Source organism: Acipenser ruthenus, chromosome 14, assembly GCF_902713425.1.
Source record: "Acipenser ruthenus chromosome 14, fAciRut3.2 maternal haplotype, whole genome shotgun sequence".
Lineage (NCBI taxonomy): Eukaryota > Metazoa > Chordata > Actinopteri > Acipenseriformes > Acipenseridae > Acipenser > Acipenser ruthenus.
The window spans coordinates 12,822,217-12,835,430 of NC_081202.1; the positions used below are offsets into that span (position 1 = coordinate 12,822,217).

General features: G+C 36.1%; 1 protein-coding gene across 2 annotated transcripts in view; it reads right to left on the bottom strand.

Moving 5' to 3' along the window:
* The window catches only part of LOC117419768 (staphylococcal nuclease domain-containing protein 1-like), a 188,973-nt gene extending 181,643 nt beyond the window's left edge, over positions 1 to 7,330 (bottom strand). The window contains exons 1-4 of one of the 2 annotated variants that reach the window (XM_034032847.3): positions 7,078 to 7,324; positions 4,171 to 4,320; positions 2,823 to 2,943; positions 360 to 441 (exon numbers count right to left, since the gene is read on the bottom strand). In XM_034032847.3, the coding sequence (XP_033888738.1) occupies positions 360 to 441; positions 2,823 to 2,943; positions 4,171 to 4,320; positions 7,078 to 7,155 (431 nt within the window). In that variant the 5' untranslated portion in view covers positions 7,156 to 7,324. Of the gene's footprint in view, positions 1 to 359; positions 442 to 2,822; positions 2,944 to 4,170; positions 4,321 to 7,077 lie in introns of both variants that reach the window. The other variant, XM_034032848.3, reaches the window with a different exon arrangement.
* Positions 7,331 to 13,214: the final 5,884 nt, after the last annotated feature.

Sequence of the window (13,214 nt, forward strand, 5' to 3'; positions counted from 1 at the left end):
GTAATATTAGGTCGTCCAATATTAGCAAAACAACTCTGGGTTCTACTTGAAGTCCCGCATTATATTGTTAATATAATTATATTGTTTTGAATAAGATTCCTGTAGGACAAAACTTTCCCTATTTTTTTTTTTTTTGGCTCCAGCTGTAGATATTCTGGTTGTTACAGATTGCAGATACATACTAAAGATAGCATTAAACAAAAAAATAGCTAATAATTTTAGTTAAATAATATAAAAGATGTGTAAACAATTTTGTTGCCCTTTGCATTGGATTCCTTTTAAAATACAAGTGTATTGCGATTTTACTTATGCTGCATACAAGGCAATTTCAGCAAAAGAAAGTGCTCTTCGTTTCTTACTTGTTTCCTCTGATTCCTTCCCTACGGACTGATGCAAGTCCTTCTGCTACAAGAGACTCTGCAATGTTTTCTCCGGTTGTATCTGTAGGCAGAGTACATCATGACTTTGTTACTCAATTTGGTTCAATATCTCTGCTAAATTAACCACATCATAAACAATGCAGAGCAAGTAACATTGTATATACAGTAGTCAAAACATGTCTTGCATGGTGGCTTACTGAAATCACACAACTGAAAATTAACCAAGCATAAACTAGATATTCCAAATGTGTATGGAAATAACCGTACAATGGGGGGACCTAAGCTAGAGGGTTTTACTCACTCCTACTGTGAGAAAGTAAATCAGAGCAACAGCTACATGATCTTTTCAAAACATCTGTTGGATTTAATAGGATGCATTACATTTTTGGCCTTACTACAGAACTAGTAGTAAATTATTAGCTGCAGATCAGTACAGTTCCTTTTACATTTCCTTTTGTACCATACTAAGGTTACCAGGGTTGGTGATTTATTTATGTTCTTATTAATTTTTTTAATCTGATTTATTTGATAAATAGAAGGCAAAACCAGCCCGCCTTCTTGGAGTTGCCCAGCCAAAGTCTTTGAAGTTCAAGCCAGCCCAGGCTTGAGACTTGTACCTGTGATTGTAATCAGTATTTTAATTAGCAAAGCAATTCATACATAATCAAGGGTCATCAGCCCGAGGGTAACAACCACTCTCTGTCATAAAATAAACCAGTTTGTTTTCTTGTCTATGTGATAGAGGCAGGCACCAGCCCCAGTTCTCTGTTTGTGAGAACTGGTCTTTCGTTGGGTGTGATAAACACAATGTTAACAACACTGGCAAAACAAAAGGGCCCTTTGAACTACAAAGGGACCAGATCTTGTCCTGCTTTCCCAGTCCCTGTGTACAAAGCTACTCGGGGAGAGGGAATTTAATGATTACGTTTTTATATGAAACTTTAACCACTTCAACACCATGACGTATGCACGTACATCAAATGAAAACCCACTTACAGTACCATGCCGTACCTACGAACATCAAGTTTCCCCATTCTATTCTATGATCGGTTTCTCAGTCTAACATTTCAGGTTTCATTCTCTAAAGCAGTGCTAGTACTGTGGAATGTGCAATGAAAGTCGGGGGATGGTCATATGACATTTGTATCCAATTAGGTGTCATGTAGCGATTCCAATCTACCTGTGGGCGTTTAGAAGATATTGCAGGAAGCCATTCAACTTTTACAAGTATATACAGAAAATATAGAGTGTTTTAAATTATTAATTTTTGTTATTTTACTTGTTGTTTAGTTGTAGTTTATATCTTTTTTAGCGAAAGCTAAACATGGCAACGTACGTGGTCTTTCTATAATGAGCAACGGGAGAGAAGTTGGTTCAGAGGATTTCGATACCAGCGACAGTAATGCACTTATCTATCACTCAGCGATGAAGAGGATGTGGAGTCAAGAACAGTACAAACTGTACAAACAGAAGAGCATGCAGCTACTTTACAGGTAAGTCAACTGCAAACGGGAAGCTGTTTGATTTGAAATGGCAGTGCTGCGACGAAATACTATCAAAACACAGCACTGCGGTAGCCAGATCCATCACAATGCCTGCACAAAATAGCTGTGTACACGCATTTGTGACTATCCCTCTGACACAAGGGAAGCAGAAACTGCAACAAAGGTGCAGGGTCTGCTACGAAAATGAAAACAAAAGAAAAGACACAAGAAAAATGTGCAGTGGTTGCGAAGGCAACCCCGGGTTCTGTTGTATTGATTTCAATAAATGGCACAGAGCAAGTAGATAATGGCACACGTTTTGATGTTTGATAATTACTGTTTACTGATTATTACTGTTATTAGCAGCGGTTTTGTTTTCATTTCTGTATTGAATATGGGTATGTAATACACAGCAGCATAAGGGGTTAATGTCATTTAGGTCAGTTTAGGTCATTTATTTGTGTTTTATTCATCATATGTTAACATTTTATAGCAATTACAGGTTTGAAAATATTGTTTTCAAAATCTGGTACCTGGGAAGGGGTTTCATTTTTACATCTGGAGTTAAATCTTACAAAGTTTAGGCCCCATTGCACTGTCATCAGAATCGCTTCGGCGAATATGTTAATGATGGGGCAGGCGCTCTAATGGGGCAAAAACACCATTTTGGTGCAGTATTATTTTTTTTTTTTTTTTTTTACATCTTTGCTCCATTTATGCACCACAGAATCTGGGGCAAGCGCCATTCGCACTTGCGCTCGCGCTGTGATTAGAATACAGCCCTAAGAGTTTTAGTTTATTGACAGTAAGAGTTTAAGATGTTTCTGTTAATAAAAAAATTTTAAAACATACTTTTCATGTACTTTCCTTGAGAAACTATAAAATAGGTAGTAAATGAAGATGATTAAAAATCAAGTGATTCAAAATCAGCCAACCCTGAAGGTTACCATCCCATTACCTTTGCCAAGGTAAACCATTCCATACTCTCGTCCTTGGGGGGTCTTGTTTTCCACAGTAAAGCATATTTCCTTCCCAATCATCTTCTTCCGGAGGTACTCACGGGCTTGAAAGGCCCAAGGCTACAAGACAAGTATTGACATAATATTTACAATAGCACATCACATTTATACGCAATATTGACTTACCAAATGTATGGAATACCTACCCTCATCGTGTATGACAACACATGTAGACCAAAAATAGGTACTGAAAAGGTTTAACTGTTTGCCATGCAGATTCCACAGAACACATCAGAGCAGGAAACCTGGGTGCCTTACAAATTCCAAAGCGGCAGACTGCAAAAAAGTATTTCCCCTACCTCTACACAGGGGTAGAGAGTCAAAGCTACAGCATACATCAGGGGTTGTCAAACTTTTCACACTAAAACACATTTGGGCCACGGTATCATGACAGCGCGTTTTGGAGGAAGTAACATTTCTCAAACTGCAGTTGTATAACTGGTTGTCAGCGAGACAACTCTGTAGGGGCTGCACATGGAGCGGGCGGAGAACCACTGCCCTCAAATATAATTAGGGCTTCTGATTTTAGCTTTTAACCGATAAATCAATAAAATACCCGATACAAAAAAATGAAATTTGACCCCTTTTGCCGTGAACTAGAAAAAAAAAAAAACCCAGAGCAGTTGGGCAATGTCCCTCTTTCCTGACTTGTATCTCGCATTGATTTGTACATTAAACCCACCCCAATTATGGAGTGGTAGCAAATTCCTACATTTCTATTGGAGAATTGTACATGCTTGCAAGATTTAAAACAAGATTACAATTTAATACGGAGCATTGTTCTTGCTCGCGAGACAAAGCTATATCACAGTTCAATAGCGTTGATTTACACACTCGTGGAATTTAAAACAGAATTGCAAAGTGGTAAAATATATTAAAACACACAAAAACCCCAGAAGAATGTGCCCGTGACCACAAGGATTTCGTTGCGGAAACCAGCAAAGGAAAGAAGGTACAATTGAAGTGTGCAAGTACTGTCGAGTTACTATATTTTATGACAGAAAAAAGCCAAAGAATTCTGGGAAGTAACCGAAAACAATTTCATACAGTATAAAGCGAAAGTCCCCTTTAAAAAAAAAAAAAAAAAAAATCTTTACATAACAAATAGCTACAAATACACAGCGAAAAATGAAATAAACGAAAAACAGAAGCTGTAAATATAATGAACACCATATTTTCAAGGCAGTTTGAATATACTGAGGCAAGATCTTCACTGCGTAAGAAAACAAAACATTAACGTGCATAAACTAAAAATACAGGCATGCACAGAACAGTATTTCCTCTTACCTCATCAGGAGTGTCTTTAGCATCAGGTTGACTTTGGGCTGCTCTTCGGGCAAGGGCTCCTGCACGTACATTGCTCAGGTTGATCTGTCTTTCTGGGGGAGGTCCACCGCGCGGCTGGCCTCTGACAATGATGGCACAGCCGGATAAAACCTGAAGTGGCAACAGTAATCATTTTGACACTGCACTTTGTGGGTCATAAAAGGTGGCCCATTTTAAAAATCTAAATGAATCAACAACATCTACACATGATGTAAAGAAAATTAGGACATTGTTACCACCCATGTGGGCCAGCCTCATTTCAACAAATTGTACTGCTCAACCATATTTTGTATTAAAACTGTCAGACAGCAAAGAACTTACCCAAAAAAGTACATTTGCTGAAGGGAGCCTCCACATTTTGCTGCCTACTTTAAACCTCAAGATGCCACCAGAACATAATGGGAGCCAACATTAAATATCAAAAGGCTGGCAAAAATGAAAACTGCGAGATCGACCCGATACAAATCTTGGTAACTTCACAATGAAATCAGACTATTTTCTACTTTATTCCAAGAAGCCTCTGAAAAAGCAGCAATCATCTCAGTGGAGTATAACTTGCTTTGAGATATTTGGCTGCAAAATGCACAGTCTCATGTGAACCCTGCCTACATAGCTGCTACTTGGTTAATTTTGATAACTATGGAATTGACAGAATATTACGGTAGAGTAATTGTGTATGTGATATGAATCTGAATGGGGGTCCCAACCACCTCAATTTATGTGCCTCAAATTCAACACCATTGGTGCATATGAAGTACTGTAGCTCTACAGCAATTGTTGCATACTACAACATTGTCAGCAGATATAAATTAATGTTTTAATAAAATCGTGTACTACATTGCAACCACAACAATCCATAGGTCAGCAAATGTGCATTAAATGCCTTTTACTTTAATATGTTTTCAGATCAAAGTTATTTTCCACATACTGTAGTTTGGAAGACCTACAGCTAGAGAAAACAACACTAAATTGAGGGCCTCCATGACATGTACATTACAAGATATAAAGTCTTACTTTGGCTAACAGGCCTAAAACACTATCTAGCTAAATGTAACATGCACTGACTTACTGTATAAGGCTACTCTATTAGTTACTGGAGTTTTAAATTAATGTTAATATGAAGTTCTGAAAACTTTGAGAACCTTCCTGAGTGATACAAGAATAAATCTAATGCTAAAGTAAAAAAATCTAAATCCGGTTCTCTCGGCAAATCAAAGTCTAAGGGTCATCTCATGGTCTGGGAGTGATTATATATATTTGGAAAGTCTCTCAAAATGAGATAAATACTGTGACCTCATCTGAAATGTAATTGTTTCTAAATTATAATACAAAAAAAATATGTAGCCAAGTGGTCTTTTGCCAAAGTTCAGGCATTCATGACTAACTCTGTGAAAGCCTAACTGATGAAATTACAAAATCAATAGTAAATAGTAACAATTTGCAAGCCTTGCATAACTAGCGTGTACAATTATTTTTAATTATACATGTGTGGGTTCATTAATACAATAGGCAGGGTATCCCTCCTTTCCAGTATAAATAGAACATTTTGTGGGTTTGAGAAAGCAAACTATCCATTCAGTAAACAGATAGTTACTTAAGCCAAAGTAACTGTAAGCTGCAGTTTAATTTGAATGTTACAAGGTTTCCAGGATTCCCTTCTCAAAAGTGTACATTGAGGCATGCAGGTTGAAATACTGCAACTCTTAAATGTACAAAACATGTTTAAGAAACATAAAGTGGAGTTCATATTTCATACAAAGAAAGAAAATGAGAAAATAGGAGGAGTACAGTTCTCAATTACAGAAAATGAGAGTGCTACACAGTTGTAAAGTGTTAAAACTCTCAAATTGGATTTTTGTTGAAATTGCTATAACTTATCAGGCCTAAGTTTGGCACTAAGACTTTTAATGTGTGTAGTGCAGATTCCAGTATTGCCATCTGGGGTCACTTTACTTAGTCGGGCCATTGATACTTGCACTGGTCGTATTAGTTACTACGTGTCCAATTGTGGTACAGTAAACTTGCAATGATCTAAATGAGTGTGCTACATCTCTGATCTGGTATCAAACTCATTTTCTTCGAGTAATTACTAGGCTTTCTTTTTGCCAGATCTGTGACGGTTTTATTTTCGGTAGTGCATTTTAGAATTAAAAAAACTACTACAACGACACATCCAACCATACCCCGCTACAGTGCTTCTGTCTCAAAAAACACACACACACATCATAAAAACGTGTTCACGGGTATGAATACCTGCACCATTTCCCCAAGTTTCTTAAGTGGCCAGGTTGCATGGTTTTACTATTAGACTAGTTGTTCTTTCCAGCTGCATGTCAAATATTTAAGATTGGAGTGAAGTGATTGGATTTTTTTTTTTCTCTCTCAGAACTCAGGTAACTTACTGCATGCTTCCACAGACTAACAATATGAAATAAAAGCGCTTCATTTCTCACCATTAAGTTATATTCTCATAAACCTTACAATATACATTTTGCTTAGGTATTTATGTAGTCACCAATAACTTACAGTAGTATTGGAATTATTCCGACACTTTTACAAATGGCTCTCCTCGCGCTTTAAAAGGCCATACACTACATATTTGGACAAACTAACCGCATTGTTTTCAGGAAATGATTTTATTTTAATTCATAAATTCTCTACTAGTACTAAAAGTAACAGTAACTGAACAGAGGTAACAGAGTTGTAGTAAGTAAACAGTGTGTTACAACTATGTTGCTTTTTACTATAATTTTTTTCTGTTTATCAACATCAGTTAATTGTCCATTCTTTTACAAATTGACATACAATAGCACTTTAAAATCTCTGTATTGTGTCTAACTTAACTTTCACTATGTCTTCCTTGCTTACCATTTTAACGATTCCCCTCTGGAGCGACAGTGTCTGAGAGGGGTTGGTTTGAGCCTGTCCTGCTGCTGAAGAAGCCATGGTCGCTAGTATAAAACGCACCGTTGTGGGATTCAAGTGGAGAAAAGTTGGGAGACTGACTTCTGCTCTACTGAGATCTGGAGACCAAGGGGGGAAAAAAGACTGAGTGCTACTCACACACTCTCTATACCGGAAACACACCGACTTGCAACCCCAGCATGCACGGGATATACACTTAAAAAAGCGACCCTTTCCGGGGCAACAGTGAAGGCAATACAGGGGAGGAATAGAGGGCTTTCAATGAAACGTCAGTATGAAGGAATGGAAACTTCCAGGTTACAAGAAACGACACGTCAGCAGCAACCAGATGTTAATACAGAACATAACTGTTGTATGGATTGGTCGTTCCCTTGCCGTTATGTTTGTATACTGACAGAATGTGAAACTGAGAATCACATAGGTAGACCCGTTAGATGTACACGTATACATTTGCTGGTATGCTCTACACACTATCTATTCTCTGAACGCCACACAACCGGTTAAAATACAAAATGCAAACTGACACAATTTATTTATTTGTATGTATGTATTTATTTATTTAGGTGTAAGAAATTGTGAACTATGATCCCCCTAAAACACGACACACAAAAAACACCCGCTTGTCTCGTATACAACTACATTATAAACGATCATTTTATCAAATAACTTCTTAAGGGCTGCAGCAGTTGTGCTCTTCTCTGAAGCAAACACTGCTCGCCAATTAGTACGTTTCACCATCGAATCATTTTTGTGCGTGAGACTGCAGGGCACATAGCATACCTACTGTAAATGTTCTTCCAGAGGTGGTTGGTGCAGTAGAGTGTTATGTTATTTTGGGCCTTTTGCAGTTACATAAGTATTTTATTTATTTATTTATTTTTGCAAAATACCTCATTAACTGGTTTGTTTTAATTGTCCAATATTATATATATATATATATATATATATATATATATATATATATATATATATATATATATATATATATATATATATGTGTGTGTGTGTGTGTGTGTGTGTGTGAAAGAACATAAATTAATATTAAATATACCTGTCAACATTGAGTTTTCAAAATATGGGAACTTTTGTAAACTGAAATCTTTGAATTGAAGTGAATACTCATATAAAACAAAGGCATACAACTAATTCACTACCGTACTTGGTAGACTGATATATACTGATACGGTGCTCCTTCTCATTGCTTTTAAAAAGGAAAAATATTAAACACAAAAATAACCATGAGATGCTTCACAATCAAATTCTCTCTTGGCCCCTGTGGTTCTTATTGTACTGTAGTTGTAGGTGGCTGATTTGGCAGCAGAACAATACTTTGTTAAATAGGCCCACTGTAGTTGACGTTGCACGACAGCAAAGCATACACAGGCGTTGTTACTTTCATCGCACAGCAAACCTAAAGGCTGAGTTTGGTACTGCATGTTGAACTCGTCATCAAAGGACGAGCTATTGCACCTACCTAGAAAAAAAAAACGTTAAATGCAAAATGTGTCCATCATAAAAAAAAAAAAAATGCCAAAATACACAAGAACATGGTATTGCAACGTTATTCAGTACACTGCACATGTGTGGCGGAACAATAATACCACTGTCAGTGACATTTCATTGTCAACTATGTTCTAATTACACATTATTTAAGTATATTATAAACATATGTTATCAATCAATCTGGATTTCTAAAGCAATATTGATGCTGAAATTGTAATAGAAACGCCTTTCACTATTTGTGTGACTTTTAGACTTTCCTGCGGAATACTTTGCAATTTTGCAGTTCACAGAATGTATGCCTTTTTCCAAACGTTGCTCAGGATTATGTGGGAATATGCTTTTACGTTTATTTTAAGTTTGTTTGTCTCAATGTATTTCTTTTTTTATTTTGTAAATGTGTTTCAACTCACTGTTGTTCTTGGCTTTAACCCTTATTTTCAGTGACTGCCACATTCGATCTATTGGGTGTTCAATCGGGTTATTGGTCTGCCATCCATTCTACTAATCTGCTTCTTCTGAAGGCGATCCTTTACAACCTTAAGTGTACTTGAACTATCCATCCATAACCACTTATTTATTTATTTATTTATTTATTTATGTATTTATTTTACCAATTTTGGGATCAGAAAACTTAGTTGGTACAACTAAACATATAAATATATATAACACCCAACCAAATACTTGTTTGTAACATAACTAATTTCTACTAATTTCACAGCTTTTTTTTTTTGCTAATTCTATACTGTTACAATAGTTTTACTCCTCTCCGAATGTTTTTCTTTGCACCTGTTTCAAACCTCCCAATGTGTTTGGTTCAGGTTTAAATGTAACAAAAGAAAAATGCTTTATTAAACACATTCTGTGAATTCAGTTAATACATGCATGATTCTTTTTTTCTATTTTAGCTTTTTAATTTTACACATTTGGTTTAAAAATCAGTTTACAAACAATCTAATAGTAGATTTAAAAAATCTAGCAAGTATGTTACAAAGAAGGTACACCTAACCAGATTAATACAGAGGTACTGGATGTCACTGGTGAATGTAATATGTTCTGTACACATTGTGCCCTTAAAAACGTGCCCCTAGTAAACGCATAGCGAAGTGTAATGAAGCATAGTGAAGCACTGTAAAACCCAGAAGGGTATGGTACTGCAAATTAAAAAACATACCATGGTAAACTAATAGCCATCAGAAAAGCATGGGAAACATGACGAATTACAGTGCAGATTTACTAAGGGTGGCTCCATTAAGTTCAAATGATTGATTGAATTGCATCAAGATCAGTATTAAAACCCACTGTAATCTATCTCAATATGAATGGTGGATTTGCAGACTGGGTGATTGCAGTTATGGAGGGGTCTATGGTCTTATCATCACATACATGCATATACTATGGTGCTACAGTTTTTAGACATTCAATTTTCTGTTGACATATTGTCAATGGAAAACACCAGTAACTTAACAGACAATAGGCCTTTAGCATTATTTAGTCATTTTTGTACTTGCATAGTTTCACAATCAGTCATATGTCTGATTTGCATGGGATTGAGTTAAGAAACCATGGGCCAAAACAATGACATTGCAAATTTTTGTAAATGTTTTGATATGCAAAAGTTGGATCAACAGAGCATCTCTCCATACACCTGCGTTGTTTGATTGCTAATAGAAAAAGCCCAATTGTTTAATAGAAGACAAATGTCATGTGTTACTATTTTGTTGTTCATTGTTTTTTAAATAAACAAAAAACACACGTTTTTAAGGAAGAGAAAACAAATAAATCACTGGGGAAATTCCCTGGCTTCTGAAAAGAATAACCAATTACCAACACTGGTATACTTACTGTTGGCTTACTAAAATAAGTTCCACAGACACAGACATTGCCTTTACAAAGTGCGCAACACATTTTCCAAATCCACACACTATTATCTCAACTTTTTTTTTTTTTTTTGATCGTTAACAAAAATCAAATGGCAATGTGTACCTTGGGTCGACTCCTACTCTGACGACACCGTGCAGTGGTAAGACCATTTTATTTTCGTTTTTTAGCAAGTCTCAGTTTACTGCTCAAGGCTTGTATGAAGGGGTATAGGTTTTGAAATGCGCTGGAAATGCGTGCACCCACTGTCCGCCTTCTGATATATATATATTACACCAGAACTGTTAGATTCCAGAAATTGCGAACATGCTTTGTTTGCAGTGGTGTTGCGTACATTTATTCTGTCAAGCTGGATGCTGACACTTCCATTTCCAATACTAGTTTATATGATCACCGTGTGGGTGCTGTCACGGAGTGCGCTAATAACAGAATTGGGTGTTTTACGCTTCTGCGCTGCATGGCAATTGCGCATTGCTGTCAGATTACCATGTCCACTATACTGCACGTTTGGGGCTGCTGAGACTTCTATCACAGAGTGGAATAAACCTGTCAGTCACTGTATGTTTTTATTCTCTATAGAACGTATTATAATATGGGTCATGTACAAGACAGCTTTTTAAAACAATCGGGATATTATAATATAGGCCCTACACAGCTTAGATGGTTATAAAGTGAGCCTGCTTTAGAAAACCTGCCATCCCACCACAAATTGCTTAATTGACATGCGCAATATAATTAAAGCGTGGCACCAAATACTTGGTAAAATATGCGTGTGTGTGCGCGCGCGTGCGTGCGTGTATATGTGTGTGTGTATATATATATATATATATATATATATATATATATATATATATATATATATATATATATATATATATATATATATATATTAGCTCAAAGAGCCAGCTGCCCAACGTTTTGATATGTTGTACATATCTTTCTAGGATGTGCAGAGGACATGTGTAAATACTGGTGCATGTCAGTAAGTTTACAGAAGAGGTCAGTCTCAATTGAACCTTCTTCAAGTTTTACTATGGTATCTAAAAATTCTATTTCTTTTCTTGTCCATCGAAGGTCCACCTTAATATTACTCTGTATTTCATTTGCCATTTTATGAAACTGGAAAAGAGATTCTTCTCCATGTGTCCAAACCCCCAAAATATCATCTACAAACCGAATGTATTCTAAAGGTTCTCTTTCCGATTTTCTAAGTAATTGTTTTTCCCATTTCCCCATGTATGTACCGGTAGAATGCATTCCTAATTTAGATCCTATTGCAGTACCATTGTTTTGTTTGTAATTCTTATTAACAAATGTAAAATAACTGTTTTCTAAAACTACGTTGATCATGTTCAGCACCTCTGCTGTTGGTATTGATTTATCTAGTCTATTATCTAGTGCTTTTTGACAAGCTTCTAAAGTTTCTTTACGAGGGACACTTGGGTACAAGGATTTTACATCCATGCAAAATAAAATTGTATTCTCTGGAAGGTTGTGTTTTAGTGATTCAAGTCTTTTTAAAAAATGTGTTGTATCCTTAATATAGCTTGGTAATTTCTCAACGTGCGACCTAAGTTGTTTTTCTGCTATTTCAGCTATTATGTGTGTTGGATTATCAATCGTGCTGACTACCATTCGCATAGGGTGATTTTCTTTGTGCATTTTAGGATTTCCTCTTGCTAGGCCTTTTCTTGCATTATGTGGCTGCATGTATTTCTTTTAATTCTTTTGATATAATGCCTTTATTGTATAGTCTCTCCGCAATTTCCTTAACCTATTTTACCGATTTATTGCTTTTAACTTCTTTATATGTATATGTATTATTTAATTCACATTCTACATATTTCATATAGTCATCTGTGTTCATTATCACTATTCCTGAGCCTTTATCTGCTAGTCTTATCATTATATCATCATCATTTAACAACTCAGTCATAGCTTGTTCTTCAATATTGGTTAAATTACTGTAAGTTTACATCTTTTCTTTAGTCCTACTATTATTTCTTGTTTAACTACTTCAATATACATATCTAACCATTTATCTCTTCCATCCGGAGTAGTCCATGCTCATAATTACCCTCTGAATCTGAGATATTTTCATTGAAAAAATATTCTGCTAATCTCATGCGTCTCTCCCACTCCTTTAATTCAGTGGCCAGTTTCTTTATCGATGTATCTATTAGTATGTATAAACTTAAGTCGTTTACTCAGTACGGGGCAGCAGTGTGAAGTAGTGGTTAGGGCTCTGGACTCTTGACCGGAGGGTCGTGGGTTCAATCCGCGGTGGGAGACACTGCTGCTGTACCCTTAAGCAAGATACTTTACCTAGATTGCTCCAGTAAAAACCCAACTGTATAAATGGGTAATTGTATGTAAAAATGTAAAACATCTTGTAAGTCGCCCGGGATAAGGGCGTCTGCTAAGAAATACATAATAATAATAATAATAATAATAATAAGTACTGCTTTTTGGGATGTGGTTAAAGGTGTAGCCCTCTGTAGCTCAAGAATCTATACTCCCGTCACTTAATTTCATTTTTTCAATATGGGTCACTGAGTCGATGTACATTTCAAATTGTTTTATATTGCTTTCCATTAGTTCTATTACATTATGTCTAATTGTTCGATGGTCATTTTGTGAACCGTATAAAACCACACCTAAACATCTAAAGAAACAGTTCCCGTCCTCCTCTGTTTGAA